The sequence below is a fragment of the Hemitrygon akajei genome, chromosome 2, assembly GCF_048418815.1.
Source record: "Hemitrygon akajei chromosome 2, sHemAka1.3, whole genome shotgun sequence".
Taxonomy (NCBI): domain Eukaryota; kingdom Metazoa; phylum Chordata; class Chondrichthyes; order Myliobatiformes; family Dasyatidae; genus Hemitrygon; species Hemitrygon akajei.
In genome coordinates this window covers 61,692,406-61,715,840 of record NC_133125.1, presented here as the reverse complement: position 1 = coordinate 61,715,840, position 23,435 = coordinate 61,692,406, and the positions used below count along the sequence as shown (strand labels likewise).

Below are 23,435 nucleotides of genomic sequence, written 5' to 3'. Positions count from 1 at the left end.
CTGCACCCAGAATGCTTAACAAAATGGACTTGGTGCACTGAGTATTTATATTACTATTAATTGAAGTAAAACCCAGTCCCAATTGAGCAAAAAAAAGTTTGCAGAAGAACCAACAATTAGAGCAGAAAGGTATAATAGCCTGAAAAGTTGTTATGTGCCCTACGGTGCTTCCACCTCAACTATATTTTTTTTCTGGGCTTGGCTTCATTCCACCTGATGTCCACACTAACTGGAATCTTTATCCTTTATTCTTAAAACTAACATTCATCTTGAGCAGAGACCTTCTGGTTCCATCCACTGATTGTGGAAATGATGTGTACTCTGGTAATCTGTTAAATCTATGCTCCTTTGTATCTACTGTAGATCTCAATTTTCTGCTTGCATAACACACACAAAATGCTGGAGGAACTCTGAGTCAGGCAGCATCTACAACAGTCAATGTTTTGAGCCGAAACCCATATTACTGAGTTTCTCCAGCATTTGGTGTGTGTTGTTCAAGTTTCCAGCATCTGCATAATCTAGTATCCAAGATTCAAATATGTTAATTTCAGAAAAAAATCATTAGCATTGGCATCTTTAAGTAATTTTTTTGTAATTTATTTTAATATTGAAGTTCATCAAACAAACATTTCCATATAAGATGTATTTCAGACATTGTACATACATATCATATAATCATATATATCACAAAATCTCCACAAAGTATTTAACTATACACTTATAGAAAAGAGTGGAAAGAAAAAAACAAGCAAAAGGAAAGAACTATGTACAAGTAGGGAGTGATCTTTTTTTTACAACAGATTCATTGATTTGTGAGAACAAAATCAGGCCTATGAGGCATTATGTAGTTAAACCATTTTTCCCAGTATGAATCAAATTCTTCCAGCTTATGATTAACAGCTGCTGTTATCTTCTCCATTTTGTAAATGTCCATTGTAATTTCCATCCATGTATTTAAAGTTGGGCTCTCCTGTGATAACCATTTCCTAGTAAGAGTCTTTTTACCAGCCACCAACAGTGTATTCATTAAATATTTATCTCTTTTCAACCATTCTTGAGGTATATATCCAAAATATATGGTCTTACTCTCCAAGGGTATTTCACATTTAAAGAAGTCTTGTAGGGCATTGTGTATCCCCCTCCAATAGTTAAAATTATGATAATGATTTGCATTTTGATTTCCACAATTTCTCCAGCAAACAGGGAGGTTACCATCATAATGGGATTTCTGAGAGGGTGTAATAAAATATCTTATCAAGTTTTTCCATCCAAACTCCCTCCATTTCTGTGAATTGGTACACTTCCATTGATATCTCCATATTGCTGTCCATTCTTCCTCAGATATAATTATCCCTCCTTCCTTCCTTCTCCCATTTTGTTTTAATGTATGAAGTCGAATGTGTTTTAAGATTTGACAACCCCTTATACATGCTTGAAATGATTCTACTACCATCACCTGAATTATATGCTTTTCTAAAGAGCTCTATCAAGCATGTATTTGCCTTGGTTACATTTTTAAACGTCTTATTAACATATTGCCGCATCTGTAAATACCAATTAAAAAAATCTTGTTTTTCTAATAAGTGTTTTTCTTTAAGCACTTCAAAACTGAACAGTGTTCCTTCTTAATCCAGAAGTGGATCTTCCAGTTTAATGAGATATCATTTTAAGTATTTGAATATCATTTAAAGACAAAAGAGGCAATGTCCATCTTTTAGAATCAGAGTAAACCAAGTTGTAATTCAGAATAAAACGTAGAAAAACCAATAATAGGCGCAAAGGTGGACACAGCAGATGACATCGGGGTCTGTGGAAGTAATCATTATCTCCATGAGGTTTTGGTGAAAAATAGGCTGAATTCAAGTGAAAAACTGAAAGATGTATCAACTTACAAAAAAAGAGTGAAGCAATGTCTAGAAAAATCCATCACCAACTTCTTCATTAACTCATCGATCAGTTAATCTTGTTTACAGTTTATATCCATTGTCCCCTCCCTCCAGTTTTATCCTCCCTCCCGATATTCCTTCCAGCTTAATGAGGTTCATCTCCTTCCCAGATCTGACAAAGGATCTGCAACCTGAAATATCAGCTGTTACTCTTCCCACAGATGCAGCATAACCTGTTAGGCATTTCCAGCATATTCCATTTTACTCTAGATTTCTAGCATCTATATTTTTTGATTATCCAATATATAAAAATTATTTTATCCTTTACAAATCAGAGTTATAGCAACTCCAAGACCACTTTTAAAAAGTGAATGTCAGTGGTTACTTGAGAAATGTGTACATACGATCCACAACAGAACAAAAGGAGGGAAAGAAGGCTTTTTTCGATGTAAAAGAAATTGTAGCAGCTCTACTTCTAGATAACAAGCTGATAGCATTTGGATCTAAATCACAAACAAGAGAAAATCTGTAGATGCCGGAAATTCAAGCAACACACACAAAATGCTGGAGGGACTCAGCAGGCCAGACAGCATCTATGGAAAAGAGTCGTCGACATTCAGGCAGAGACCTTTCATCAGGACTGCTGACAGGTCTCGGCCCAAAACGACAACTGTACTCTGAGCTGCCTGGCCTGCTGAGTCCCTCCAGCAATTGGTGTTCAGATCTTAAATGCTTTATTAGACTAGTAAAAGCAACAGAGTATTAGTTTATATGATGTAAGAAATTCACAGCCTGTGCAGAAATTACAAGATTTACAGTAGCAAATCTACCAGATAGACTCCGGAAAATGAATGAGATACAACAGTAGCCTTGAAACACTGGGCATCTTCAACTTGTGAAAAATTCTAGCTAAACACAGGTTCATTTGCCTCTGTGCCATAAACGAAGTTTCATTTTTAAGCATAGTGATCCAAAACCTTTGGGTGGGTTCACCATCCATGTGTCACGTCAGAACAACAGCCATGCAAAATAGATCATTTTCAAATCTGGCCTCAACTCAAAAATGAAAATCTAAATCCACAACAGGCACACATTAGTTAAATGCATCCATGAAACATACATATTGGATTGCCTTTTTTATGAATAGGTTTTCACACTAGAAGGGCAACTTTGGTGTTTGGATTGCTGGAGACTAAGATGGAATTAGTGTCATCAAATATCTTCAAAAATCTAGCTTGCGACTACACAGAACAGTTGTCACTCACTAAAACATTGAAATAACTGATGTTGACTTACCTACTTGCATGGCTGGTAAGGCACGTTTTAATCGTAATTGCGAATTTACCAATGTTTGTCCACCATGTTTCTTCTTAGGACTTCTCTGGCGAGCTACTAATTTAGCAATATGTGCAGTATCATTGTTTACAGTAGCAAAGCAAATCACCTGTGGATAAAATAAGTTTTAGCTGACATTTTCTCTTAATGATTTGATTAATGTTTCTAGAAATGAAACCAAATGCGTCTATACTTTTCACAAATATTTTGAACAATCCAGCAGTCCCATGCACGAGTCAACATTCTCCCACATCATAAATCCATTGTTAAGCCCCTACTTAATTTGGTTTTGTAATACAGAAATACATTTTGTTCAAAACCCTTTGTGGAATCCACCCCAGACGACAGCTGTTAAAGAACCCAATTATCATTCATTTTTGTAAAGCTTAACAGACAACAAAAATCCTACAACTTAACTAAAGTGAGCATTGTTCCTAAAGTCAAATACAGCTAGATGAGTCGCAGCTAATACCTCCATTTATTTAGTGTACCACTCACTGGTTTCAAATTAAGATATTTTGACTGACTAAACATTTAAGTTATTAAGGTAATTTAGTTCTGGTTATTTTCTTTCTTCTTTTGAATTTTTCAACACCCTTCTCTTGAAAGATTCATTGTTGAACATCATTCCACAGTGATGGATGCTCTTCAGAATTTTAGTCAAATGCCATTTTACACACAAACCTACCAACAAAACATCAATAAACTGCTGTAATGAGATAGCTTAAGCCAAAGCTAACCCAAATTGGTGTCTGCTTGAGGTTACTGATACCAAAGTAAATTTACCATAGCACTCACTGAGGTCATTTGACTCAACATAATTTGTCACATCAGTACTTGAACTTACTTACCCACATAGTTAAGCCTACATTATTGGCCTACATCAAACCAGACACCAAATAAGTCATTTTGTCATTTCACTCATCAAGCATGTCCCTAGGCACATTTCCTATATCTATAATTAGGATGTTTGTGTACTCTGGGAGCCAGTCTTCTCAACAGCAATTTTGGGTGTCTGGGTATCTATCCATCCTCAAGAATGATTTTAAACCATTCATGTAAATACTAGGTCTCAACAAAGGTGTTTGAACTTGAATGGAAACATCTGTCATACAAAACAACTGCAATGCCATTGGAGCTATTGAATCATCTGCTGCTATCGTTATTCTGAAGTGGAAAAACTTGATGTACTTTGAGATCTGAATAAGAGAAATGTCTGCTTGTTATGTGACCAGAATCTCCAGCAGCTTAATCATGTGTGCACTATTGTGATAATCTCACACAGAGTCTCACCAACACAAATGCAATGTACTCAAATTCAGTCTGATAAAGATAAATCACATTTAGTGCAGGCAGTGGTGCATCTGAAGATGAAGAGGCAGAGGCTCCACTCTGGAAAAACTCCAATCAATAAAAATCTAAGAGTTAAATTCTCAAAGGGATAAATGAATCCCACTACTTAAATCCCCCAGATGAAGACTAAAATAAAGTATATTTTGTTGCTTCTTTTGTAGTTCTGTTCTTTGAACAGGTTCCATGGTTTATTTTGTGCTGTCTGTGGAGAGACGAATGTCAGGGTTGTATACTGCACACATACTTTGATAATAAATGTACTTTGAATATTGAATTTTTACATCACAATCATTAGAAAGAGATTCAACTTCCGAGCTGTGTGTAGTTAGTACAGAGTACATGTTCATGAAGCATCCTGAGCAATCATATCATATTCCTGCCATTAATTGACCACAGCTGGAAAATAAAGGACATACAAAATTTCTTACAGAGGACACCAGAATTGAACTCAGTCCCAACATCCCAAGCTATAATCGTGTCATGCTAATCACTACATTACTGCAACAACCCATAACATAATGCAAATATCTAATCACATCATGTGGCAGCAACTCAATGCAAAAAAGTTTTCAGACATGGTAAAAGAGTTTCAGTTGTGTTCAGAACATCAGAATGGGGAAAGAAATGTGATCCAAGTGACTCTGACCATGGAATGATTGTTTGTGCCAGATGCGTGGTTTGAGCGTCTCAGAAACTGCGGACCTCCTGGAATTTACACGCAGAGCAGTTTCTAGAGTTTACAGAAAATGGTGTGGAAAAACCTGTCTGTGTGTGGGTGAAAACGCATTGTTAACAAGAGAAGTCAGAAGAGAATGGCCAAACCTGACAGGAAAGCAACAGTAACTCAATTAACCACGCGCTACAACAGTGGTGTGCAGAAGAACGTGTATGAACGCACAACCTGTCAAGCCTTGATGTGGATGGGCTACAGCAGCAAAAGACCACACAGAGTTTCATTACTGTACCTAATAAAGTGGCCACTGAATGTAAATACACACAAAGATGGAAAAGAATGATAATGGATCCTCATCCAAGATACCCATTCCAACAAATCATCTAGTATCTGAGCAACATACACGACAAATGGAAAGTAGCCCAGCACAAGCAAATTCCTTGTAAATTAGTAGAAATGTGCTACAGAATTAAACATGCAAGTCTGGAAAATTAATGAGACTCAGGGGTAGGGATAATACAGACTCAACTGTAATGATAACTTTCAATTCATGTCTTACCTCTCCATTTTTATTAACTCTACACCTCACAACCGAGGGGATGCTTTTCAAGTAGTTCTCAAGGGTGGGAAATCCAAGCTGTTTATGAGGGATCACTTCACCTGTGAGTTGCTTATATTCATCTTGCAGTCTTGTGAAAGCCACACCATCTTTGCTTGACTGCAGTACCGCTCGCAGCATCTTAGCCACCAGGTCTTTTTCTGCTTCTGACATCTTTACCCTGCTAAAGAGCAAAAAGGATGTAAAATGCATATTGCATGTACAAATTCTCATCAAAAGGATTTTGAATTAAATGAAAGATACCATTAAAATTAAAGCCATCGGTCATTTTACTTTGCACGCACAAAAAAAATTGGCAATAACCCTTGAAATGCTATCCTGAGGCTCTACACAATACACACGAGATTCAAAAAAAAGCTGGCATGGACCAGGAAAATACTTAAAACTGTTTATAACCTAGTTAATTTACATGTTCCCTTGTGAATGTTGCTTATATGCCACTAGTGAAAGTAAGTATTTCATCGCACCTGTGCATCAATTTATTTGAGCATGTTAGGGATCAGTCTGGAGTTGTGGTATTATGGATAGCATAAATTATAAACACAAGAGATTTTGCAGATGCTAGAAATCCAGAGCAACACACAGAAAATGGTGGAGGAACTCAGCAGGTCAGGCAGCATCCACAGAAATGAATAAACAGTCGACATTTCAGGCAAGACTCTTCATCAGGAACAATGACGTGTCCCGGCCCGAAATGTTGACTGTTAATTAAACCATAAGATATAAGAGCAGAATTAGGCCACTTGGCTCATGGATTCTTCTCCACCATTCCATCATGGCTGATTTATTATTGCTGTCAATGTTATTCTCCCGCCTCCTCTGTATAACCTTTGATGCCCTGACTAATCCAGAACCTATCAACCTCTGCTTTAAATATACTCAATGACTTGGCATCCACAGCAGAGAATTCCAGATTCACGACCCTCTGGTTAAAGAAATTCCTCATCGCTATTCTAAATGGACATCATCCCTCTATTCTGAGGCTGTGCCCTCTGCTCCTAGATTCACCCACTATAGGAAACAGTCTCCACAACCACACTATCTTGGACTTCATGTTGTGGCGTGAATGAAATCACCGGAGTGACTGGTAGATACAAAGCAGCTTCTTTATTCAACAAAACAAGGTACAGCAAGCATCATATTATACCAGATGCTTTCGGTGGAAAAGTCTGCTGCCCAACATGGGGCTCGATATTTATTTCACACACACACAACAATTCCATATTTACGAAGTATAGACAATGCTTCCTTTTGAAACTACATACAAACTTCACACCTCCCGAATACATCCAACCCACAGGCACCAGCAGCGTCTGGACTGGTATTCCAGTATTCACAGCTTTTCGGAAATGCATTGTTACAAATGGCACAGTCAATGTTTCAGGCCGAAACCTTCATCAGGACTAACTGAAAGAAAAGATAGTAAAAGATGCCTGATGAAGGGTATCGGCCCGCTACGTCAACTGTGCTTCTTCCTATAGATGATGCCTCGCCTGCTGCGTTCCACCAGCATTTTGTGTGTTGCTTAAATTTCCAGCATCTACAGATTTCCTCGTGTTTGCATTGTTACAAATGGACTGGGATTCACAGCCTTTAGGAAATTGTTACAAACTAAAAATTGTCAAGGAACTCAGAAGACTGGTGGCCAAAGCCATTTGCTAAGGCTATTATCCACACTAGACCAGATAATTTTGAAAACACCAGTTTTATGTAAAAGCGATAGGCATCTACACCATGCGTTTTTAAAAATATCTCTGTCCACATTGAAATGGAGATTTCAGCGAATCTTCTCCTACTGCGCATGCGCAGGACACATCTACCGAAAACAATCGACATGTTTGGTGTCGAATCTTGTCGTGGAAGATGGTGCGTGTTTGTTCAGTTACAGACTAGAAAAACTTAAACGACGGGCAGCTGTTGGCTCTCGCACAGGAGAACTTAAAAGTAAAAAAAAACAAATACTGAAGCGTATGGAGGCAACCGACAGGGAACTCACGGGCAGTATGACCCGGCTGATGACAAACACTGAAAAACTGACTAACTCTGTTGCATTAATAAAGCTCCTTGTTAAATATGTAAAACATATCTGCATCAGTGTTATCTTGTATTTCCATACAATGTTACATTAGGCTGTTACACATTTATTGTCATAGAAGTACTTGCATAAGTAGGTAAACCACCTTCATACGAGCAAGGACAGAAAACAAGGCAAAGTGAGTATACTTATTTATTCAGTAAGTTATGTGTCAAAGTATTTGGTGAGTACATTTCTAACTCTTCTGGCTTCAGTCTCGTTGCCGCCTGTTCTGAAATTGTTAGGTTGTGTTCAAGAAAACAATGAAATGGCGCGCTGCCGTCTGCCAGCGTTTTCAGATTTCTCCGGTTACCCCGTCCACACTGATCTGCCGAATCGGTGTTTTCAAAAATACACACCTTGGAAAGCATTTCTGAAAAGCTCCAGTTTCGGGGAACGAAAACGCCGTTTTAGTATGGACGGATGGCAAAAATGAAGAGAAAAAGCTTCAGTTATGGATTTATCCGGTGGCGTAGCCTGTGTGAATGACCTAAACCCAAAAATCACTCTAACACTTCCAATATTTGATAGGTTTCTTCTGAACGCCAGGAATTACAGGTCAAGAGCCATCAAAAGCTCCTCAAACATTAACCATTTCATTCCCAGAATCATTCTTGTGAACCTCCTCTGGACCCTCTCCAAAGCTAGCATATCCTTAAGGGGCAGAAAACTGCTCACAAAACTCCAGGTGCAGCCTCACTATGCCTTATATCATAGGTGTCAAACACAAGGCCCGCGGGCCATATCCAGCCCGCGAGATCATTTTAGATAGATCTATTACTTTAATTATTAATGGCCCGGCGATATGAAGCGCTGATAACACACAAACTACAGATCCCATAATGCAGCGCAACAGCTGCTGATAGGCTACCCGGGAACATTCCCGCGTCAAGCTTCTGTTGCTGTATACAACGCTATTCTTCGCACTGAGTTCACACAGCGCTTTGGTGACTTTGAAGCACAAAAAATTAATTTCAAGCTGCTTCGCAACCCATTTGCCGTCGACGTGGAAACTGCACCTGTACAGATTCAGATGGAGCTGATAGAGCTGCAGTGTAATGGGACACTAAAGGCAAAGTACGACACTGCAGGGCCCGTACAGTTTATTCACTCCATTCCTGAAGCAATGCCTCAGCTCCGTCTACATGCCGCTCGAACCTTGTGCATGTTTGGTAGCACATATCTGTGTGAGAAGCTTTTCTCAGTGATGAAGATTAACAAAACATCACACAGGAGTCGTCGCACTGATGAACACCTGCAGTCCATCCTGAGAATCACCACAACACAGAACCTTACACCAAACCTAAAGGAACTTATTGCCAAGATGCCAAGCATCCAGCTCTGACAAAACGGCATAAGAGCAAAGAAAACTGAGTGTTTTGATTTGTTGTTGTTTTAACTTTTGCTGAAAAGCACAAATTTTATTTATATTTTCAGGGTTTTTTTGCAGCATGCTCATATTTCTAACTTGTATAATACTGACAGGAGATATTTTTATGGAGAGCAAAATATTTAAGTTATTTAAAGTTTTAGTTTATTTTTTCTGGAATAATATTCCTGTCTGTTTTTATTCATATTTATTTTCAAAAAATGTTTAGTTTTAGTGTGTTCAATAAATGTTTATCCTGTTCGGCCCGCGACCTAAAGTGTGCTTTGAGTTTTGGCCCCATGTGCAATTGAGTTCGACACCTCTGCCTCATACAGTAAAACCTCAGGATCACATCCTTACTCTTGTATTCTAGACCTCTTGAAAAGAATGGGAACTTTGTATGACCTTCCTTACCACCTGCAGTTAAACTTTATGGAAACCTGCACAAGTACTCCCAAATCTCTTTGAACCTCTGATTTTTAAATCTTCTCCCCATTTAGAAAATCATTTACATCTTTATTTCTTCTACCAAACTGCAGGACCATACTCTTCCCTACACTATATTCCATCTGCCACTTCTTTGCCCATTCTCCCAGTCTGTCCAAGTCCTTCTGCAGACTCCTGTTTCCTTAACGCCGCCTGCCTTCCACTTATCCTTGTGGCCAAGTTTGCAGATGATACAAAGCCGTCAATTTAATCATCTAAATCACTGACATACAAGCATGAAAAGTAGCAGTCCTGATACCGAGCTCTGTGGAACACCAGAAATGGCCTCCTTTATTCACACTCTTTGCCTCCTGCCAGTCAGCCAATCTTCTACCCATGCTAGTATATTTCCTGTTATACCATGTGCTCTTATCTTATTAAGCAGCCTCACGTGTGGCACCTTGTCAAAGGTCTTCTGAAAATCCAAGTAAACTACATCCACTGACTCTCCTTTGAAGAAACAACAGACAGACAAAGAATACCAACACATTTGTCAGGCAAGATTCACTCTTAAAGAAACCACACTGACTTTGGCCTACTTTAACACGCATCGCCAAGTACCCTGAAACCACATCCTTAATAATGGACTCCAACATCTTCCTAACCACTGAACTGGCCTATAATTTCCTATCTCTTGTCTCAATCTTTTCTTGCAAATTTCCCTCTGGAACCAGTCCAAAATCTAGTGATTCTTCAAAGATCATTACTAATACCTCCAGAATCTCTTCAGCGACCTCTTTCAGAACCCTGGGGTGTAGTCCATGTGGTCCAGGTGACTCACCTAACTTCAAACCTTTCAGCTTCCCAAGCACAATCACCTTAGAAATAGCAACTACACTCACTTCTGCCCCCAACACGCTTGAATTTCTGGCATTCTGCTAGTGTCTTCAACAGTGAAGTCTGACACAAAATACATTTTCAATTTGTCCACCACTTCTGTCCCCGTTATTACCTCTCCAGCATCATTTTTCAGTGGTCCTATATCCACTCTCACCTACCTCTTTTACTCTTTACACTGTATATCTGAAAAAAACCCTTTTGCATCCTCTTTGATATTATTGGCTAGCTTACCTTCATGTTTCATCTTTTCTCTCTTTACAGCTTTTTAGTTGTTTTCTGCTGTATCTCAAAGTATCCTAAATCTCTGACTTTCCACTAATTTTAGCTATATTTGTGCCCGCCCTTGCTTTTATGCTGTATTTAACTTCCTTTGTAAGCCACAGTTGTTTCTTCCTCCCTTTAGAATACTTCATCTCTTGGATGTATTTATCCTGCACCTTCCTAATTGCCCCTAGAGACCCCAGAGATTACTGTTATGCAGTCATCCCCGCCAGCATTCCTTTCCAACCAACTTTGGTCAGCTCCTCTCTCATCCATCTCAAATTTCCTTTTCTCCATTTTAATACTGATACATCTGCCTTTAGCTTCCCCCTCTCAGACTGCAGGGTGAATTCCATCATATTATGATAATTGTCTCCTTAAGGGTCCTTTACCTTAAGCTTCCCAATCAAATCTGGTTCATTATATAACACCCAATCCAGAATTGCCTTTCCTCTGGTGGGCTCAAGCACAAACTGCTCTAAAAAACCATCTTGTGGGCATTCTAAATATTCCCACTCTTGGGATGCAGCACCAACCCCATTTTCCTCAATCTACCCGCAAAATGAAATCCCCCATGACATTACCCATAATGCATGCCTTTTCCATTTATCATTGAAATTTATTTCCCACATCCTAGCAATAGATTGTCAGCCTAATTATGGATTAACTAAAATTGGGTTGACATGGCAACACATTGCTTTACAGTATGGCAATTCCCACTGCTGCCTGTAAGGAGCTTGTACATTTGTAGGAAACCCTGAGACTGCATGGGTTTCTCCTACAGTCCAAAGACTTACCGGGTGGTAAATAAATAAGAACCCGTCTTCAGGAAATGAAACCTGAACACAATTGAATGGGACATCCTGACTTCGTCCCCTTGAAACTACATAGGAGCAGACAATAGCTGAATGTTCCTGCTATTAACACATGGTTAACAGTGCGTCCCTGCCATTGTGGAATGGATGAACAATCCATTGTGCAGGACAGTTCAGTTTTGTCTCTTATCCTGATTAGTTGTATACTCATGGTGCCATCCCTCAACACTGTAACAGAAGGAGTATATTTCTGGTGTCTGGCTTCTGGAACAGATACCAGTATTTAATATTCAAAGGGATTCTGCTATTTGGTATGTGTTACCATTATAAATATGTAATTCTGTATATTTAACTGACTATATTTCAAAAAGTAATTGAAACTATAGTTAATTGTTTATTGTTATCTTTGTGTTGAAGTAATATTCAACATTGTTTAATATAGGAATAAGTGTGGAAATATTATATTATTTTATTCATCATATGTGCCTGGAAAGCCCTAGATCCTTTCTCATGAATACAATGTTTTAAAGCATATCCAGTTTAGTCTTGAATTTTACACTACACAGCGACTGCCACTGTGGCAGCTATCCACAACACTGGACGTAGCCTCCTACGTGTTGACCATCTGTCAAAATTTTGTTTCTCGGCTGGGAAAAACTCATTAAGCTGAATTCAGAACTCAGTTCTTCCAGCATTTTCTGTGTTGCTCTATCCCAATTTTTGTTTAGAAACATAGAAAATAGGTGCAGGAGTAGACCATTTGGCCCTTCGAGCCTGCACCACCATTCAGTATGATCATGGCTGATCAGCCAACTCAGAACCCTGTACCTGCTTTCTCTCCATACCCCCGATCCCTTTAGCCACAAGGGCCTTATCTAACTCCCTCTTAAATATAGCCAATGAACTGGCCTCAACTGTTTCCTGTGGCAGCAAATTCCACAGATTCACCACTCTCTGTGTGAAGAAGTTTTTCCTCATCTTGGTCCTAAAAGGCTTCCCCTTTATCCTTAAACTGTGACCCCTCGTTCTGGACTCCCCCAACATCGGAAACAATCTTCCTGCATCTAGCCTGTCCAATCCCTTTAGAACTTTATATGTTTCAATAAGATCCCCCCTCAATCTTCTAAATTCCAGCGAGTACAAGCCTAGTCGATCCAGTCTTTCTTCATATGAAAGTCCTACCATCCCAGGAATCAATCTGGTGAACCTTCTCTGTACTCCCTCTATGGCAAGAATGTTTTTCCTCAGATTAGGGGACCAAAGCTGCACACAATACTCCAGCTGTGGTCTCACCAAGGCCTTGTACAACTGCAGTAGAACCTCTCTGCTCCTGTACTCGAATCCTCTTGCTATGAATGCCAACATACCATTTGCCTTTATCACCGCCTGCTGTACCTGCATGCCCACTTTCAATGACTGGTGTACAATGACACCCAGGTTTCGTTGCACCTCCCCTTTTCCTAATTGGCCATCATTCAGATAATAATCTGTTTTCCTGTTCTTGCAACCAAAATGGATAACCTCACATTTATCCACATTAAATTGCATCTGCCATGAATTTGCCCACTCACCTAACCTATCCAAGTCACCTTGCATCCTCTTAGCATCCTCCTCACAGCTAACAGCACCGCCCAGCTTCGTGTCATCCACAAACTTGGAGATGCTACATTTAATTTCCTCGTCTAAATCATTAATATATATTGTAAACAACTGAGTTCCCAGCACAGAGCCTTGAGGTACCCCACTAGTCACCGCCTGCCAATCTGAAAAGGTCCCGTTTAGTCCCACTTTTTGCTTCCTGTTTGCCAATCAATTCTCTATCCACAGCAATACCATACCCCCAATACCGTGCACACAAATCTCCTGTGTGGGACCTTGTCAAAAACCTTTTGAAAATCCAAATATACCACATCCACTGGTTCTCCCCTATCCACTCTACTAGTTACATCCTCAAAAAATTCTATAAGATTCGTCAGACATGATTTTCATTTCACAAATCCATGCTGACTTTGTCCAATGATTTCACCTCTTTCCAAATGTGCTGCTATCTCATCTTTGATAACCGACTCTAGCATTTTCCCCACCATCGATGTCAGGCTAACCGGTTTATAGTTCCCCAGTTTCTCTCTCCCTCCTTTTTTAAAAAGTGGGGTTACATTAGCCACCCTCCAATCCTCAGGAACTAATCCAGAATCTAAGGAGTTTTGAAAAATTATCACTAATGCATCCACTATTTCTTGGGCTACTTCCTTAAGCACTCTGGGATGCTGACCATCTGGCCCTGGGGATTTATCTGCCTTTAATCCCTTCAATTTACCTAACACCACTTCCCTACTAACATGTATTTCCCTCAGTTCCTCCATCTCACTAGACCATCGGTCCCCTACTATTTCTGGAAGATTATTTATGTCTTCCTTAGTGAAGACAGAACCAAAGTAGTTATTCAATTGGTCTGCCATGTCCTTGCTCCCCATGATCAATTCACCTGTTTCTGACTGTGAGGGACCTACATTTGTCTTAACCAATATTTTTCTTTTCACATATTATAAAAGATTTTAGTCAGTTTTTATGTTCCCTGCCAGCTTTCTCTCAATCATTTTTCCCTTTCCTAATTAAGCCCTTTGTCCTCCTCTGCTGGACTCTGAATTTCTCCCAGTCCTCAGGTGTGCCGCTTTTTCTGGCTAATTTGTATGTTTCTTCCTTGGAATTGATACTACCCCTAATTTCTCTTGTCAGCCAAAAAAAACAGTTTTCCACGAACTACTTCTGGCTATGACTCCACTTAGACTACATCCACACTGGACTGGATAATTTTGAAAATGCTGGTGTCGCGTAAAAATGATAGGCATCCACACTATGCGTTTTTGAAAATATCTCTATCCACACTGAAATGGAGATTTCGGCGAATCTCCTCCTCCTGCGCATGCACAGGACACGTCTACCAAAAACAAGCGACATGTTTGGTGTCAAATCTCACCGTAAACGTGCGCATTTGTGTAGTTACAGACCAGAAAAACTTAAAACGACAGACAGCTGTTGGCTCTTGCACAGGAGAACTTAAAACTAAAAAAAAACAAATACTGGAGCGTATGGCGGCAACCGACAGGGAGTTCACGGACAGATTGACCTGGCTGACGATGAACATTGGAAAAACTGACCAACTCTGTTGCATTAATAAAGCACCTTGTTAAATGTATAAAACATGTCTGCATCAGTGTTATCTTGTATTTCCATACAATGTTACGTTAGGCTGTTACACATCAATTGTCAGAGAAATACTTGCATAAATAGATAAACCACCTTCATACGAGCAAGGACAGAAAACAGGGCAAAGTGAGTACAGTATACTTATTTATTCAGTAAGTTATGGGTTAAAGTATTTGGTGAGTACATTTCTAACTCTTCTGGCTTCAGTCTCTTTGCCGTCTGTTCTGAAATTGTTAGGTTGTGTTCAAGAAAACAATGAAATAGCACGCTGCCGTCTGCCAGCATTTTCAAAAGTCTCTGGTAAACCCGTCCACACTGATCTGCCCGAGCAGTGTTTTCAAAAATACCCACCCTGGAAAGCGTTTTTGAAAAGCTCCAGCTTCGGGGGATGAAAACGCCATTTTAGTGTAGACGGAGGGTAAAAATGAAGAGAAAAAGCTTTGGTTACGGATTACTTATTGTGGATGTAGCTTTATCCTTTACCTGCTCCAGCATTCAATAGCACATTTAAATTAAGCACCAATTCCATGACCAGTTTACAATTCCTTTATAATCCTTGAATACTCCTTTAACAAAATACCTCTATCAAGAAAAGCATTTAGCTCCAGGTCATCCAAAGTTTCCGCTGTGAACCACCCAATCTTAGTCTTAAAGCAAAACTTGGAAAGCAGACTTTGAGATGAACTGACGAGAGGAAGAGTTATTCTCAGAGTCGCAAACAAGACCAAATCCAGAACAAAATTTATCTTTGTGTCTCTGGAGTTTATGTGGCATGGCTGCAAAGAATATCCAGCTCAACAGATACGCAGTCACAAGATTAAGAAGTTTAAGGTGCTGAAAAACAATTTACCTATTTGCATTCAAAACATTTATAAATTTATGATGGGTAATTACGTTAAGCAATTCATGCACATGTGGGATTACGATCAAAAGGGAAGCAGATGAATCAGTACATTGCATGATTAAAAAGACCACAAAACCACAAGACACAGGAACAGAATTAGGCCATTTGGCCCATTGAGCAGGTTTTACCATTCCATTATGGCTGATTAATTATTTCTCTCAACCCAATTCTTCTGCCTTCTCCCCATTACTTTTGACTTCCTTGCTAACCAAATCTATCAATCTCCACTTTAAATGCAACCAATGACAGCTTCCACAGCCATTTGTGGCAATGAGTTCCACAGATTCACTATACTCTGGCTAAAGAAATTCCTCTTCATCTCTGTTTTAAAAGGACATCCCTGTATTCCGAGGCTATGCCCTCTAGCCCTAGGCTCTCCCACTATAGGAAACATCCTCTCCACATCCACTCTATCTAGGCTTTTCAAAATTTGAAATGTTTCAATGAGATCCTCTCTCATTCTTCTAAACTCCAGTGAGTACAGGCCCAGTGCTAAACACTGCTCATACATTAGCCCCTTCTTTGCCAGGATCATTCTCATGAACTTCCTCAGTGCTCTCTCCAATGCCAGCACCTTAAAGGGCTCAAAACTACTCACAATCCTCAAAGTGCAGTCTCACCAGTGCCTTATAAAGCCTCAGCATGACATCCTTGCTTTTATATTTCTCATCCTCTTGAAACAGATGATAACATTGCTTTTATCTTCCTTACCTTGCAAGTAAACTTTTAGAGAATCCTGCGCATGGACTCCCAAGTCTCTGGTTGCAGAATTTTCTCCTCATTAAAATAGTCTACATCTTTATTCCTTCCACCAGACATGACCAGATACTTCCCAACACTTCTTTGTGCATTCTCCTAATCCAAGTCCTTCTGAAAACTCCCTGTTTTGTCAACACCACCTACCCCTCCACCAATATTGGTAATGTCCACAAACCTGGCCACAAAACCATCAATTCCATCACCCAAATCACTGACATATAATATGAAAAGAAGCGGTCCCAATAACGGTCCCTGTGGAAAACCATTAGTCACCACAGCTAAACAGAATACCTCTCCCCCCAACCCCTTTGTTCCTACTCTTCGCTTCCTGCCAGTCAGCCAATCTTCTGTCCTGTAATACCTTGGGCTCTCATCTTGTTAAGCAGCCTCATATGTGGCACCTTCTGAAAATCCAAGTAAATAACATCGACTGACTCTCCTTCTCCTATCTTATTATTTTCTCAAAGAATTCCAATAAATTTGTCAGGCATATATTTCCCTGAAGGAAAACAGCTGACTTCAGTCTTTTTATTTTAAACCAAGTGCCTCCAAGTATCCTAAAACCTGATCCTGAATAATGGACTCCAACATCTTCTCAATCACTGAAGTCAAGCTAATTGCTCTACAATTCCCTGTCTTTTACTTCCTTCCCTTCAGGAAAAATGCTGACGATATACAGCAGATTCTGGAATTTGGTGCAAAAAAAACAACTGCTGGAGTTGGTCAAGACTCTGCATCAGGTGTGAGGCTGTAGAAGGAAGATAAGAAGTTCAGAGGTGAGATAGGAGTAATAGAGGTGCTGGTAGGCAATATATGGAAGGACAGGCAGATAAAGCCACTTGCGGGAAGGGTGAGGGGGAGTTTGGAGACAGGAAGATGAAAACAGACAAGGGAAAACAGTAAGGGACCAAAAAAAAATCAGACTCTGTATTGAGGCTTGTGACAAATCAAGAACCAAAACCTTGCTTTATTACCCACAGTAACCATCATCTGCTTCCATCTCTTTGAATCGGATTTATTATCACTGTCATATGTCATGCAATGTGTGGGGGGGAGGGGGAGGGGGAAGGGAGAATGAACAGATAGCCTGCTAATGTTCATAGATCTGATAACAGAAAATAAGCTGATCCTGAAACATTCAGTATGGGTTTTCAAGCTTCTGAAACTCTTCCACAATGGTGGAAATTTTTTGGGCAAGTCCAAGGTGGTGAAAATCCTTGTTGATAAATGCCATGTTATTGAGGCACTGCTTTTTGGAGCTATCCTTGATGGTGGGGAGGAATGACGGAGCTGGCTGAGTCCACAGCCCTCTGCAGCCTCTTGCGATCCAGGGCCTTGGAGCTTCTACACCAAACTGTGATGCAACCAGTCAAAATGCTCTCCACTGTACGTTTGTAGAAATCTTTGGTGACAAACTAAATCTCCTCAAATTCATAATTAAATATAGCCACTGGCATGCTATCTTCTGGTTGCATCAAGTTGTTGCACCCAAGCTAGATCCTCTGGAAATGCTAACACTCGAGAAACTGAAGCCGCTTACCCTTTCCGCTGTTGACCTCTCAACGAAGACCAGTGCCTATTTTCTCATCTTCCTCTTTCTGAAGTCTACAATCAGTTCTTTGCTCTTGCTGACATTGCAAAGCCACTTAACCAGCCAATCCATCTCACTCTTGTAAACCTCCTCATTGCCATCTGAAATTCTGCCAGCAACAGTGGTGTCATCAGCGAATTTATAGATTTAATGGATTACTCTGGTCAATTCTGTTGCCAAATGTCTTCAATAGACTTTGCTGATAACAGATAAATGCTGCAAAAGCGACTGCCAAATCATTCTCTACAATGTGTTGTGCTGCAAAAACTGCAATATTCTTGTTTGTACAGACTATAAAGAATCCCCTTTATATAATTTATCATAAATGTATCATTAAATCAAGGTCAAAAATTAAGACAAACAATTCTCAGGAATACTTTAACATGGTGAATTTAAAACATTCTACTTAAAAAATGAGGATAATATATTAGAGCACATTCAACGTGAAATAAAAGAGTAAAGTCTTCTGTTGCAGCTTGCATCCAGGTCAGTATCTAAACCAATACTGGAGTATGGCAGAAAGAGGTACCACATTTCATTTCAGAATCAGTACCATCCTTCATAACTGACTTACAGTCCTAAATTCCGCAGCAATGCAAGTTTAAAATATTTCAATTTGACACAAAGTAGTTGCAAAAGTAACGCATTAAGAGTGCTACAGGAATCTTTAACGCAGTACCCTTCATATTCCACTGTATGCCAGCATGAACCTGATAAGATGAGTAGCCTTTCTATGAAGATATTAGTGTTACAACAACACAAAAAGAATTCTGGAAGAAATTAATTTTTAAACAACCTTAAGATAGTTAAAATTCCTGACTAGTCACCACGTTACCAATCACAACGTTAAAGTAGGGGACCCAAAATGCTTTTGCAGAAGTTAAACTTTTGAGGCTTGCAAATGAAAGTTTCAGAACATTAAAACATAAATACTGAAGACTTTATAACAAAATCATCCAAGTTAATAGAATTGAAAAACAAAACAAGAAAACTGGATCAAGGTCATAATGGAATTTATTCACATTGGCATTGGTTAAAAGATTAAGTCATGATAGAGCACCAGGATATCACAACTCAGAAAAGATAAATGAAGAGGACCAGGCAAAAAACAAGCTGACGCTTAAGGCATTCAATTCATGTAGTATTTGAACGCCGAATTCCCAAAGGACAATTACAAGATCAGCCCACAACTAAAAGTGAAGATCATGTCTTTCAGTTTCAAGTTCCAGTTAACATATAGCATATAGGTTTTAGTAATGACACAGTATGTAGGGGCAAGGTAAGGCACTTGACTGTTGGAGCTTGCTGGTAATTGGTTACAGTATTTGTCACTGTAGTTCAGATCAATCATGAATGGAGTATGGGTACACAGACAAAAAAAACAGGGATCAAAAATTGCTACCTCATGCCTCAATTTACCTTGCCCAGAAGGAAATATGACCACCTAGGTCATTCAATCACTTGGACTCATTTTGTTGACAGTGAAGGTGTCATGTTAGCCCAAACAAATGCTGAAAGAGGAATGTTCTATAAAGTGCAATCACTAAAATCAGATCCTCGATTCACTTAATCGTTAAATAAAGTTAAACAGTTAAATATGCTGCCATTTGTGCTGAGAAACTCGCAGGTAAGCAGAAGCAAAAAGCCTCCAACATTGGGGGTTCAGAAAATGAGTTAAAAAAAATATCAGTTTCAAACATTAACAAAAATACTGTCTTCCAGTTTCAAGATACTGACAATAACCCAATGGAAATACACTAGTGCTCAGAGTAAACATGCAGTCGTAACTCTCACACTGAAGCATATTACACAATATGAAAGTTTCTTTCACTTTCATTTCAGTACAGTGCATTAGGAATCCAGAAAATTGCCTATGGTAAACAGACCACACCTAGTTTACAATGAGAGGATCTGTTTTGTTTTTGTATCAAGGCCTCATGAAATATACTGCATACAAAAATAAGCTCCACCTTCATGAACTTCCTGAACTTTCATTCCACTTCAAAATCAAAAACGTTCTTTCTTGATCCCTACTGTAAACAGCCATTTAAACCCCTCTCCAACAACTACAAAGAGGTGATGCATTTTCAAAAGAAGGGTTAACCTCAGTAATAAGAAATTCATGGACTTATTTGCCACTAAGGTCCTCCCCAGCTTACAAACAAATGACTTTGTACAACGTGTCCTAACAAATGTCTGTTCAGGAGCACAGTGACATCAGTAGCTGCTGCTGGTTACCGTATTTTCTGGAACCTGGGAACTTAGTTCACAGCCACATTTCCAACCTGTGAACTGTTCAGATTATAAATAGTTCATAGAAACTGAACTTTCCCTTAACCCTAACCTTTACAGGACATCAAGATATGACCTCCATAAAGCTATCAGAGATGCTAAGAGACAGTATTAATCCAGCCATCAGCTGTGACAGGGCTTACATATTATGTCAGGCACCATCACCAACAACGACACACACCTTCCAGATGAGGTTTCGAACAGAAGGGAATTGATATGTCACCTGCAATCCCAACTGTCACCAATGCACCTAAATCTACAGTCATCATCACAAAGCAAGATCAGTTTTCTGGAAGGTGATCCAGTGGAAAGCTTCATGTTCGGATGGTGTTTCTGTGCATGTCCTTATATCACATGTGGATCAGCTGGCAGACTCTCTTTAACCTCTCCCTGCTTCAGGCTGTGGTTCCTTCCTGCTTTAAGACAACTATCATCCTGGTACTCAAGAAAAACAAAATAATGTACCTTAATGACTGTCTAACATCTGCCATGAAGAAGTGCTTTGAGAGGTTTCTAATGGCACACTCCAGCTTTCCAGACAACCCAGATCCACTGCAGTTTGTCTACCAGCAAAACAGGTCTATGGGACATGCCATTGCCCTGGCCCTACACTCACTTATGGAGCATCTGGACAGTAAGGACACCTACAACAATATTCTGTTCCCCTTCAATACTATAAATTCCAAGCAAACTCATCACCGCACTCCAGATCCTGGGAATCTACGCCTGTGCAACTGGATCCTGACCAACTGACCACAATCAGTACCGATAGCCAACAACTATTCTAAACACCCGTGCTCCACAAAGTTGCATGCTCACTCCCCCCCCCCTTACTCTACTCTCTACACTCATAACTGCACAGCTAGATTCTGCTCCAACAACTTTAAAAAAACAGCCTACCATGGTGGTATCACCAAGTTTGCAGAAGATACCACCACAGAGGGCCATATCTCAAATAACAATGAGCAGAAAGAATAACAGGAATAACAGGAAGAAGTTAGACAGTTTAGTGACACAGTGTCACATGAATTTCTCCCTCCACGTCAACAAAAGAGCTGGACATTGAATCAGAACCAAGTTTAATATCACCGGCTTACATCTTGAAATCTGTTAATTTTGCGGCAGCAGTACAATGTAATACATGATAAATAAAGAAAAAACTGAAGTATAAATGTCTATTAAATAGTTGAATTAAAATAAGTAGAGCATAAACAGAAATTTTAAAAAGTAGTGAGGTAGTGTTCATGGGTTCAATGCCCATTTAGAAATCGGATGGCAGAGGGGAAGAAGTTGTTTTTGAATCATTGAGTGTTGCCTTCAGGCTTCTGTACCTCCTTTCAGATGGTAACAGTGTGAAGAGGACATGTCCTGGGTGGTGGGGGTCCTTAATGATGAAGGACACTTTTCTGAGGCACCGCTCCTTGAAAATGTCTTGGATACTACAGAGGATAACACCCATGATGGAGCTGACTAACTTTAACCACTCTGCTGTCTACTTTGATCCTGAGCAGTCGCATACTTCCCCCGCACCACCCCCCCCCCCCCCCACCAAATCTCCTCAAACTCATAATGAAATGTAGGAAGGATATGCATGCACATACAATGGTCTACATCGATGGTGTTTATGGTTGAGAGTTGAGCTTCAAGCTCTTAGGAGTGAATATCAATAATCTGTCCTGGTCCAACCACGTGCCGGTCTCAGACCCCCAATTGCACTGTGCAATTGCACAGCCATTTCATCTGGCGTTTCTAACAGCTTCCAACCCAATGAAAACAGTACACCATCAGCAGCCAGCTACATACAATACTTGTAAAGTGTTTTTACAAGAACCATTTAACAAAATAAAATCAGACTAATTGCAAAACAGTTCATACACTATATTATTTTCGTTGATACTACATTTGTATATTCCTAGTTGTATTATTTTATCTGTTTTGTTTGTTTCCTTGTTGCGGCAACGTGTCCCACTAACACCCACATCCATTAAACCTGCTCCCTGCCCAAGATCCACTCATCCATTTCTGCGAGTCTTCACCAACTTCCAACTTTCTCCTTTCTTACGCTACGGGGTCAGATACTGTGGTTGCGCTGGAACAACGTTCGCTCAGTTCACCCACATCCTAAACTCTCCCACCCTCTGGTGATCTGCAATGCCACTTCTCTCGTTCAAAACGTTTCGTCCCGTTTCTCTCCATTTACAGAAGTCACAGCGTTCACAACCCTAGACCAGAACCCTTCAGTTTTTACAATTAGTCCACGGTAGATTGCCCTCGCCCAACCCCTGTCATTAGTGCCGGGCTCTCCTCAAGCCTGTCCGGCCCCCCACTCCGACCCCACGTTATTCCTTCGCCCACCCGGTACTGACCTCATCACCTGGGTGATCAATTAGTCTGCCTCCCAATGATATAATAAAGCCCCGACACTGTCAGCGCTCTAGCAGCCGCCTGGCGATTCCCAGCCGAACTTTCTGGCCTCCCGTTGCCCTCCCAACACTCCCCGTGCTTCATCAGTTCGTTCCCGTCACTGCCCCGTCCAGGATATTTCTCCGGCGCTCCCTGCAATAGTCCTTAGGGTACTCACCGCGGGGCGCGCCCTGCACCCGCGCAGCCACCCGCTCCCTGCCCGGCGTCTGGAGTCTGGACCACCGGCGCGCTCCGACGCATCTAACTGCACGGCACCACGAGAGCTGCGCATGTGCGTACACGCCCCGACAGGCCACCTGCCGTTGTCATTGAGGAGGGTGCGCATGCGCCGGTGCCGGCCGAAGGAGGGTCGGCTGCAAGTTCCATCAACGAACTTCCAAATTGTAAAGAAGTTCAGCAGCTTGAATACTGGTGCGTCTAACACAAGGAGAAACTGTTCTTGTGTAGTTCACATTTTTTAAAGAAAGAAGGTTTTTGTAGTACAAAATGTCGAAAGACCCCGTGGAAAATTTCATTGGGATAGGGAGGAAGTGTACTGTAAGGGTGC

The 23,435-nt window shown here is 40.3% G+C and overlaps 1 protein-coding gene across 4 annotated transcripts in view; it reads right to left on the bottom strand.

Moving 5' to 3' along the window:
- Positions 1–23,149, bottom strand: part of LOC140742078 (tudor domain-containing protein 7-like) — a 157,506-nt gene extending 134,357 nt beyond the window's left edge. For 2 of the 4 annotated variants that reach the window (XM_073072902.1, XM_073072915.1), the window contains exons 1-3: positions 23,046–23,149; positions 5,807–6,029; positions 3,183–3,330 (exon numbers count right to left, since the gene is read on the bottom strand). In XM_073072902.1, the coding sequence (XP_072929003.1) occupies positions 3,183–3,330; positions 5,807–6,029; positions 23,046–23,128 (454 nt within the window). In that variant the 5' untranslated portion in view covers positions 23,129–23,149. Of the gene's footprint in view, positions 1–3,182; positions 3,331–5,806; positions 6,030–18,121; positions 18,222–23,045 lie in introns of those variants that run through there. The other 2 variants (XM_073072910.1, XM_073072918.1) reach the window with 2 other exon arrangements.
- Between the last annotated feature and the right edge of the window lie 286 nt (positions 23,150–23,435).